This window comes from Aptenodytes forsteri, unplaced genomic scaffold (genome assembly GCF_000699145.1).
Source record: "Aptenodytes forsteri isolate BGI_AS27 unplaced genomic scaffold, ASM69914v1 Scaffold329, whole genome shotgun sequence".
Lineage (NCBI taxonomy): Eukaryota > Metazoa > Chordata > Aves > Sphenisciformes > Spheniscidae > Aptenodytes > Aptenodytes forsteri.
This window is the reverse complement of record NW_008796200.1, coordinates 285,570-296,087: the sequence shown is the minus strand read 5'-3', so window position 1 is coordinate 296,087 and position 10,518 is coordinate 285,570. Positions and strand designations below refer to the sequence as shown.

At 52.1% G+C, this 10,518-nt stretch overlaps 1 protein-coding gene across 1 annotated transcript in view; it reads left to right on the top strand.

Annotated features, from left to right (window-relative positions):
* Positions 1 to 1,063: 1,063 nt before the first annotated feature.
* Positions 1,064 to 10,518, top strand: part of PGGHG (protein-glucosylgalactosylhydroxylysine glucosidase) — an 11,278-nt gene continuing 1,823 nt past the window's right edge. Inside the window, exons 1-11 of the mRNA XM_009288170.2 lie at positions 1,064 to 1,327; positions 1,866 to 2,076; positions 2,646 to 3,081; positions 4,156 to 4,275; positions 4,474 to 4,605; positions 4,934 to 5,045; positions 6,286 to 6,358; positions 6,851 to 6,987; positions 7,778 to 7,911; positions 8,168 to 8,263; positions 8,757 to 8,854. Of these exons, the coding sequence (XP_009286445.1) occupies positions 1,075 to 1,327; positions 1,866 to 2,076; positions 2,646 to 3,081; positions 4,156 to 4,275; positions 4,474 to 4,605; positions 4,934 to 5,045; positions 6,286 to 6,358; positions 6,851 to 6,987; positions 7,778 to 7,911; positions 8,168 to 8,263; positions 8,757 to 8,854 (1,802 nt within the window). The 5' untranslated portion in view covers positions 1,064 to 1,074. The remainder of the gene's footprint in view (positions 1,328 to 1,865; positions 2,077 to 2,645; positions 3,082 to 4,155; positions 4,276 to 4,473; positions 4,606 to 4,933; positions 5,046 to 6,285; positions 6,359 to 6,850; positions 6,988 to 7,777; positions 7,912 to 8,167; positions 8,264 to 8,756; positions 8,855 to 10,518) is intronic.

Below are 10,518 nucleotides of genomic sequence, written 5' to 3'. Positions count from 1 at the left end.
AACTTTCCTGAAGGCAGGAGGAGGATTTTTCTCACAATTCAATCTCGGGCACCGCCTGGCGTGAGGAAACCAAGCTGTCCCTGAGAGCTGCCAGCAGCCAGCTGCTATCGGGGAGGGATTTTGGGGACTGCCAGCCTGGCTGGGGCGAGCTCTTGCTGCTCTTGTACTGCTCCGGCTGGCTTTCCAGCTCCGCTTGGAGAGTCTCTCAGTGCCTTACTTTATTGTTTCTATATTATTCTAATGCTTAGCATTGCCAGGCACCACCTACAGCTCCCTTTTGTAAGGTGCTGTTTATATGTGTCTATATCTTTAATATATATTTATGTATAAGTTTATATATTATATATAAATATATCTTTTATATATTTTTATATATCAATGAAATAAAAAGCTCCTACCCCAGCAAGCCAGTAACTGAAGCTGAACTAGAGATGCAAGAGTGAGGGGGAGCACAGGGGTACAGCGGGTTGGGAGATGGGGAGCTGCTGAGGCCACAGAAGAGTATTGAATATTGTCACGGAATACACAGCTGGGAGGAAGAGGAGGAAAGAAGAGGAAGGTAGCTGTGTTGTACTGGGAGAAACTGGTGGCATCCTGCCGCAGAGCGGGCAGCAGAAGAGGAAGGGGGGGGGAGATTGGGGAAGTGGCCAAGCCAATGAGTTGGTGAGGTTTGGGCGGGCTGGAGGAGCCGCCTTGCTTGGCTGGGAGACGGCCGGAGCGAGGAGGGAGCAAAGGAAGCGGCAAAGGAGGAAATGAGCCCGGGGGGAGGATGCCCACCCCAGGCGCTGGGAGGAAAGCTGGGATGGAGGAGAAACGCTGGTAGAGGCGGCGGTGGTGATCAGAAAGGAGACTAAAAGAGAGGGAGACCCTAGGAATGTAACGAGGCTGGAGGCAAGCGAGCAGCCAGCTTTGCCGATGACCGGCGTGTTACAGGGAGGTTACAGAGGGAAGCAGCTTGCAGCTCCCGCGTTTGGCTGGAGTCCAGCACGGCCACACTCGGCCTGCCCTCACTTCGTCCGTGCAACCCTCGTACCTGACTCTGTCGTTGTCGTTCTGCAGCTCAGGCTGGTAAAAATGGCTGATGGCAAAGACGACCCCGCCGTGTTCACCTCCGCTTCTCTGCCCTCAGACCCACGGCTGCTGGCTACGGTGACTAACGCTTACCTGGGCACCCGTGTGTACCGGGACATCCTCCACGTCAACGGTGTGTACAACGGGGCGGTGGGAGACACGCACCGTGCCGACATCCCCAGCCCTGTCAATGTTAGAATGACGGTGCCTGGCGCGGACAGCCTGGCTGAGACCTTCACCTTGAACACCCGGACGGGTAAACAGCAGACCACGGGCAGGAATCTCCCTGTCCTTCTGCCTCCTTTCAGATCTCCAACTCGGGCACCCATCGCTCTTTCTCTCTAACTGCTGGTGACCCTCTTCTAGAAGTTAAAAGTCTCTTTGCCTGTGTTGCCTCTTCCACGAGGTCGCATCTTTCTTCTCCCCATTCTCCGTTCACCTGCGGGGTGTTGTTCTTCCGAGTTGTGTTGGAGCAAGTGGAAAATTCCCCTTTCTTGTGAGAATAAGAGCGATTTTTCAGACTGTATCTCAATCCCTGCTGGAGCCAGGCTCGGCAAATGCTGTTTAATCATGGAGCGTGGTAAAACGTTTTATAGCACAAATCATTCCTCAGTGGCTTGGCCAGATTCAGCGCGTTAACAGTGTTGTTCAGTCAAAAGCTGTGTTTGTATCTGGACCTGGGAAACAGGTTCCTTTGCTAGTAGGAACCAGTGGATAGGGCAGAAATGGGAGTCTGGGGCAGAACATCAGGACCTGATGGTTCAAAAGACTGATGGCTCTCATTGTGCTTACAGGAACCTTCAGCCATGTGCTTCAGTCAACTGATTATACAGCCACCCATCAGATCTACGCTCACCATTCCCTTGTCCACTTGATGGCCTTCAGCATCACCGTCCAACGATCAGCTCACACCACCCAACCCATCACGGTCCAGCTCCAGACTCCTTTTGTGCCAAAGAGCCGGGACTTGGACCTGAACCAAGGACCAGACTTCCAGGGAGCGCAGTGAGTTTGGATCACAGGGGGATCTTGCCCTGAATATGTCCTTCATGGGCTGTTGCACGCTGCCCTGCTCACCATTAGGAAATGAATTGCAAAAGTAAGGCTAGAGCTAGACTGAAATGGTAAGTAGCGTGGAGGCTTGTGCAAATCTGCTTCTTCCTGGCAGGTATGTTAAAAAAAAAACCTCACCAAAATTAAGTATAGAAACACTTTTATTAGTTGCAACTCCAGAATTATTACTTACAGTGACATGTAAAAAAGCAACGAAGGCCCCAGGGACTAGACGTGATTACAAAGAAATGAGTTTGGGGAAGATAGTGAGTTTGGAGGAGATGACCTCTAAAAATGGCTTGCTGGGATTGGGGACCGGTTGTAATGAATTTCAGTCTCCTGCGCTTTGGGGGTGGGACGGCAGCTGAGCTGAAGCGTGGGGACAAGGGAGCTTCCATCCTAGGTGGGAACGGGAGCCTGATACTCAGCTGCTGGGGGGAGGTCCCTTCCGTGTGGGTGGACGTGCACGGAGTCCCACCTGCTCCACTCTCCCTTGCCCTGTTGCTTGCTGTCTCCCGCAGCTACGTCTACGGGAAGACGCTGGTTCCCGAGGTGGAGGGGGGACCCCGTCCCACAGTTCACATGCTCTGGACTCCCGTGCCGCAAGACTTGACGTTGCGTGGGGAGGAGCGGGAGCGATCCTGGGAGTTCCTGACGGCCGTGGCCGAGAGTGAAGAGGAGGTGAAGAGGAGCTACAGCAAAGGGCTGGCCCTCATTGCTGTTGGTTCCCTGCACTCCTCCCATGCCCACGCATGGACCATGCTGTGGCGAGGCTGCTGCATAGACCTGGATGGACCTCTGCCTTTGAGGCAGGCCCTCTACGGGTGTCTCTACTACCTGCTGAGCGCCATCCCGCCCCGGGGGAACCTGGGCTTTCTCTTCCACGGCATCAGCCCTGGCGGCTTGTCCAACGGCACTCAGGGCGAGGACTACTGGGGGCACATCTTCTGGGACCAGGTGGGTGGAGGCCGTGCTAGCTGGTAACCTGGGGGCTTTGCACAGCGACTGGGATGGAGAAGTCTCAGCAGGAGGATGCTGGAAGGCCTCCTCCTTACCCCCAAGTATGGGTACCTTGGCACCAGCTTTTTGTTGGAGACCATCCTCTTGCTCCTTTTGTAACAGCTACTCAGACCCAGCTCGATCCCTGGAATTACTCGTCTGGGTTATCCTCTAACTCGGAAGCAAATTGCCTAAATCGAAGCTAGATGCCTGGGGCTGCTGCGTAGCCAGTGGGGGCGAGAGGCCGGGAGAGACCCCACTGCAGGGCAGCCCCCTTCCTCAAGCTGAGGTCTGGGGCTAAGATAGTTCAGGTTGCTCACCCAAGGGAGCTTCAGTGACTAGCTTAGAGCATGGCCACCGGCTTTTAGTTGTTTAAAACGAAGCAAGTTGAAACCTGCCCTTCTCCTCCCAGCCCTATTGTGTCTGAACCACTGAAAAAACAGAAGTGTTTTCCGTGATGGGCACGTTCAGCTTTTAAACATAGGTTTGGTGTGTACTCAATAAGCTGGCTGGGCTGGGTGGCTTTGCCCCAGCCAGAGGGTTAGATCTGCTCTCGGAGCAGCCATGCCGAATGGGTGCACAGCTCTGCAGCTGAATAACCATTGTATGGTGTGAGCAGGAGACACTGCTGGATGGTGTTGAGGCTCTTGTGCTAAACCCAGCCTGGTCTTCCAGTGGGCAAGGGCTTTTCGGTCCTGTGGACCTTGTGTGCTTTCTTCCTGGTGATGCATGTGGTTTTGACCCTCTCCAGAGCCTTCGGCTTTGGAGAACTCCTGCCTCCCTTCTCTTGCATGATGGGAGGTCCTGCTGAGATCATCCTAGTGAGATACCAGAGAGTAGCAGGCACGGGCAGAAACAGTCCCTTGTGGATTTATCGCTTTTAATGAGCCCACGGGACAGCACCTTTAAGTAGTCGCAAAATCATGGTCAGAGCATTTGGGATGGGGGCGGACTTGAAGGGTGAAACTGGTGGGAGCATCTGGGTGCCCCACCAGCCAATCCCACCATCTTGCCTTGCTTGGATGTTTCCAGGACACCTGGATGTTCCCGAACATTCTGCTATTTTATCCTGAAGCTGCCCGAGCCATCCTGGAGTACCGGATTCGCATGCTGGAAGGAGCCTTACGCAACGCGCAGGAGCAAGGCTACAAGGTGGGGACAGAGATGTTGGGCTGAGGGCAGTGCAACCCAGCCACTGTCGCCCAGGGGGACAGTTGGGCTTTTGCTCTTCCTCTCTGGGTCTAGTTTTAGCCAGGGGCTGTGAGCAGGGCATTGCCCGCAGGTGGTGGACTGGGGAGAGCATCTCGGGATGTTGTGCTCAGCTGCCTCATGGGTGTCTTCTCCTGGCAGGGTGCTAAGTTCCCGTGGGAGAGTGCAGCCACTGGCCGGGAAGTCTGCCCTGAGGAGATCTACGGAGCCCAAGAAATCCATGTCACTGGGGACGTTCTGATGGCCTTTGAGCAGTATTATTGCACCACGCAGGTAAAGGGAGTGTGTGCCACCTGGGTGGCCCGGTGGCAAGGCCTGCAGGGCATCTGGTGACTGTCACTGTCCCTTCCCAGAGAAACCCTGCTGTTGTCTGCTCCTGTCAGAATTGCCAGTAGCACCCTGGGGTCCCTTCTTCAGCCCTGCCTCCTCTGTCCTTGCTCCTCATGGGCAGCTCAGCATCCTGTTGGCTCAATCCAGGCCAGTTTTCTGACCTTTTCTCCTGCTACGTCCATCTCCTTAGAGTTCCTGTCCTCCTGCTGAGTTTGGGTCTGGTTGAGTCTCCTTCGTGTCCCTGTTTTTCTCTGGCTTTGGCTCCCTCCAGGACCAGAAGCTGTTCAGGGAGGATGGAGGCTGGAAACTGGTGGGTGCAGTGGCTCAGTACTGGTGCAGCAGGATGGTGTGGAGCGAGGAGGAGCAATGCTACCACATCAAAGGTACTTCTGCAACTGCCAGACCTGTTTGTAGGGAAGGGGTTTGCAAGGAGAGGCTTGGAGCCCCTCCAGCCAGACCTGGATGGGAGCGCACGAGCTCTTCAGACTCCTGCCCTCTGGAATATCTCACAGATAATGTTTGTGTCCGTGCGAACATGGGACAAGATGCTCAGCTCTCTTCCAATGCCACGGTATCAGTTGTTTTTTCTCTCAGCCCCTTGACACTCATAGGACACCTCTAAATGTCTCCTTCCATGGTGGTACAAGCTGATGCCACAAGCATGGGTGCCTCCAGATATGCTGTTGTCACTGGTGGCACTTAGAGAAAACAGAGTGCAAGGGCTTTAGAAAAGACTTAGAAAAGTCCTTCCTCTCTAAGAGACCTGAGTTTAAATCCCCCAGGACCCTGCAGGAGTTTAATCCCTTGAAGGACATCTGGTGCTGTTGGTGCCAAACAAGTACAACTGCTGATGTGTCTGGCAGGGCAAAGGGTCTCTCTGCAGGCAGCAATCCTGCTAAAGCACGTTATGTTAACGAGTGCAAGTTACCACTGATGGGCTGCTTCTGAAAGGGAACACTGAGGAAGAAAATGAGAAGTGAAGGAGAGGTGTTTGTGCGAGGAGGGTCTGGAGGAGAAGGCTGGGTTAGAGCGAAAGTGCCTCGATGAAACTGGGGTGATCAGAGCTAGAAGAGCCCTTGGGGTTGCTGCAGGCTGGTTCTTGGTGCAAAGATCCTTGGAGACAGCCCCAGTGCTCCCAAAGGGGTCACATATTTAAATGTCTATTTTCACGTTTCTCTTGGGAATTGGCTGTCTCTCCTCCTGGGGACAATCTGCACGAAAGCAGCAAAGGAAGGAGCTGAGCTTGTAGCTAGGGAAAGATTTAATGACTTGATCAACTTGATTGAACGACTGGAAAGAGTTAATGACTTGAAGGTCACCTTGCCTGTGGAGTGAGGGAGATGCCCTCAAGCTGAGGGCATCTGCTGCCCATCAGTCAAAGCCGTAAGCCAGGTCGTTTCTCCTTCACGGCAAGCGCCACTTATGCTCTCCTCTGTTGAGCGTTGCACTGAGATCTCTGTGGGATCCTGCCAGAAGCAGAGAGGCAACACCTCGCCACGTGGGCAGGCATCACTGCAACGGGAGGGGTTCCCTTTCTTGTGCCGCGTCCCTGAGGAGGGGCACAAAGCCGTGACAAACCTCTGGTGTGCTGCGGTGCGAAGTGTCCCCTTCCTCTTCCTCCAGGTGTCATGCCCCCAGATGAGTATCATTACCGGGTTGATAACTCTGTTTACACCAACGCCGTGGCCCAGCGGAGGTAACGTGCATGCCTTGTTGAAGCACTGGCCCGTCTCTCTTCTGCCTAGCAGTCTGGCAGGGGGAGGAGGCAGCAGGGCTCCCGCGTGGGATACACCTTTCCTCTCTTCACATACCTCTATCTGAGCTGGTCTCCTTTGCCTGCCTTTACAGTCAGCGGAAAGAAGTAGGTGGTCCCGTGGCGGTTCATCTGACCTGTTTCAGGTGTCCACATGAGACTGAGAGGGATTTCACTTCACAGAAGGGTTTCTTTCCCTGTGTTTTATGAGATGTCTATACAATTAGCCAGCTGGAGACATCTAAAGCTAGTGGAACGGACTCCCAACTTCAGCGATGAAAGCTGCTACCCCAAGCTTAAACTTTGACCCATGTTCTTTCAGAGTAGCTGTTTCTTTGCAGTTACAGATCAATTAGTTCTTTCTGATCCCTTTCTTCTCTTCCCTTCTCTGAGGGGGTCACAGGCACCCATGCCTGACATAAAGCATCTTTTCAGCTTAAATTTTGCAGCTGATGTTGCTCGGGACTTCTTGATCCCTGTGCCAGAGGAGTGGGTGGACTGTGCAAAGAAAGTCAAAGTGCCCTTTGATGCGGAGAAAAAATATCACCCCGAGTACGATGGTTACAGCCCAGGTAAGCAGAGAGGCAGCAGCCGACCTTCGAGTTGGCCACTGCTCGCTCTTTGTAAGCCTGCAAGAAGTGGGGACTCTGACTGGTTCAAACGCAGGAACAGCGGCTGAATGGTTGGCCGAAGTAGAAATCTCTAGCATTGCTCTCCAAGTGCAGCATTTGGGTTGCCGGTGTGGAGAGCCTGGCTTGTAGATGTTTTCTCTGCCTCTTGGCAGATTGTTTCTCATAAAATTAGGAAATTTGGGAACACAGAGAGTAGGAAGAGACTTTTAGTACTGGGCTGCAGATGATGTGGGTGCTATGAACTCATTGCTGACAGTTGGGTCTATCTTTCCAAGGTCAAGTGCCATGTGTTTGCCCTTCCAGCAACCCCTGGCCCTCTGGAAGTGAAGGGGCTGCTTCCAGTGGAAATGCATGCCTAGTTTCTCACGGTTAGAGGCAGGGTAACCTAGCTGCACAGGATCGTGGGAGCTATTCCTTTGCACCTGAGGTTTAGGTGACACCAGTCTGGGTGCCATCATGTTAGTGATGTGCCAGTGTCCTGCCTCGACACAGCTTCTAGCAAACACAGCACCAAGGTCAAACCATAAACTGCAGTTCTGGTCTGCCTTTAGCAAGGCAGCAATGAGTTGTCCTCCCTGCAGTTCCACTACCTTCCCCCTGTTGATGTGGCGTTTGTTCTAAGTTTATGATTCTGTGTGAGTCAGGTTTGTTCCCCATATGAGTAAGTCGACAATCAGTCTGCCAGTTATTCCCAGCTGGCATACGTGGTCTGACCGACTCCTTTCCCCAGGTGAGCCTGTGAAACAAGCTGACGTTGTCTTGCTTGGATTCCCGCTGATGCACCCCATGAGCTCTGAAGTCCGGAGAAATGACCTGGAGATGTACGAACCCGTCACTGAGAGGGATGGGCCAGCCATGACCTGGGTAAGGAGAGGGGCAAAGCCTAAGCTGGGATTCGTCCACGAGGTGGTTGTTTCCATCGGAGTTATTCACTGCCAGCCCCATCAGCAGGCACGATTTGTCAGACCTGCTTTAAACTCTAAGGGAACGTGGACAGTGCAGAGCTAGAGATGTGCGCTGAAGATGCCTACTCTGGGTCAGAGGGATGCCAGCCGTGGCGTCACTCTGAAGCTTTTGCTGGAGACAGCAGCCGGTGAAAGGCCATTTTTCTCTCCTGCAGAGCATGTTTGCAGTGGGCTGGCTGGAGCTAAAGGAGGTGCAGAGAGCCCAGAGCCAACTGAAGAAGTGTTTCAGCAACATCACAGAACCCTTCAAGGTTAGCTGTGTGGCGTGTCGTGGGTGCTTCCCCGTGACAAATACCTCTTGTTTCTATCTTGCCTGTTCCCAAGTAGGTCACATCACACTGAGAGACATCACTTAGACCTCAGCCTGTGCTGACTGCACTTGTGGTCACTAGGTTATTGTTATATTCAGCTAGGTGGTTGTGCACTCTGCCTGCTTCCGAAGAGCAGTAAGGAGGCAGCTGCTTCCTACCAGGCAATACAAAGCCACGGGTCAGTATCATGGTCACCGCTGGCTTCCTTCTGCTTGCTGGGGATGGGAAAGGGAACGGAGATGGTGTTGTTTAGAGATGCATCACAGCCCATCCACCACCTCATACCAGGACGGTCAGATATGCCCAGCAGAGCATGGTCATTGCAAGACCCCCGATATGTGACAGTGACGATGATAAGTGTATTCAAACACACAAAACTGTATGAAGAGTCCTAATGCAACTGTTGAGTCATTTCTTTCTCTTGCTGGAGCAGATCTGGGTGGAGAACTCGGATGGGTCAGGAGCTGTGAACTTCTTGACAGGGATGGGTGGATTCTTGCAAGCTGTCCTCTTTGGCTACACAGGGTTCAGGTGAGACCTATGTTACGTCACATTTAATTTCTGAGCAACTACATGTCACTTGAAACCTTACTGTTTAGCTGGAGCAATGTGGTTTTACTTGTGAAAAAGAAAGGAACTTGCAGCACCCAGAATATCCTCCAAAGCTCCCAGCAGGTAACAAATAAACAGGAACGTTAATGATCCTGGATGAACTGTGGATACTGGGGACAGTTAGTCACTGGTGGAGAACAGGGTGGAGTTATCAGAAATTATAAGCTTTGGTCCATTTCTCCTCCAGCTACGTTAGCGTTGAAAGCCATTGGCTTCAAAAGGAGTCAAAGTGAGGCCAACGCTGAGCTCTTCAACACTAGTTGACACCCTCAGTGAAGAGGGACACCTCTGTATGATCTCGGGATTGTGGCTAGCATGTATCATTTTGATGTCTGCATATCAAACACATCCAGTCCTGCCCACTCCATAGGTGGTTGTAGCTTTGGTTTCTTCACTAAGTGTGGATGAAGCTTAAAGACTGCGATCCACCGATTACATTGGCCTTTTGGTTAACTAATTGAAGAGAAAGTCCATACAACCACCTTGCAGGCAAATACAAGACTGCTTACCTTATACACTGTGGTCTTTCTAAGGGGACCTTTGTAAATGGAGACCCTAGTCCCCTACCACCACACTGAGCTGTAGGCCTATTCCCACTTTAAAGACTGGAAATAGATTCGGAACAGGTAAGAGACTCTCTCCGGGTCACTTGATGAGTTAGTTGCACATTTGGGAAGCTAAATGTCATTCCCTAAGTCTATCCTCTGGCTTAGCTATAAGCATCATCCTGTCTCCTTTGGATGTGGTGTGGAAAGAGCTCCTGCGGCCCCTCTGAAGCAATCTGCCATCTGCACACGTGGGGCTCTGCAAGCTGCTGTGGAGGAAAGTGCTCAGCTGGCATCGCCACAGCATTAAAATATTTTAGAAAAAAACATTAAGCTGTTCATATAACTTCAAAGCTGTGTCTCATATCCAAAGCAGCCCGGCGGTTTCAACCCTGAAGCAACAGTCTGTTGAGCGTATTCTTAGTTTAATTGAGGATGGATCAAACTGACAAGCCTTTTGATTTCCAGCAAAACCTTCTAGCACTAACTATATGTTTTTACTCTGTGTGTGTGGCCAGAAGCTGCTGAGAAACCCACCAGCTTCTTGGTGGAGCTGGGTGTGAGCTCCCATATTCCCAGCTGAAAAATTTAATCTCAGCTTTTGTGAAGCTTGAAGGTCTTCAGATGCTCTGTGTGTGTCAGGTTGGGCCCCTCTCGGCACAGGCTCAAGCCACAGGCTTTGGGGCTCCAGCCAAATTTCCAGAGATGTTGAGATGACATTTATGCAGCCCTCAAGGCTGTGCTCTTGCCTTGCCCGTTGTAAGCCACGGACCCTGGCTGGCACATTGGCCTGCCACTGAGGCTCTCCAGTCTCTTGAGCCTCTCTTGAGTCCTCTCCAGTCCATTGAGCCCTCTCAACGGACTGGAGATGATGGTCAAGAGCTCTCACGTGTCAAGATTTGAGTAGGAGATAACAGTGGCCATTGTCTTTTCGCATTCAAAGCCAAAACACACAAATGGGCTCTGTTTGACTTTGGGTAAGGGCTTGGAGAAAGGATTCAAGCCGTGCTTGATTTTTTTTTTTTTTTTTTTTTAATC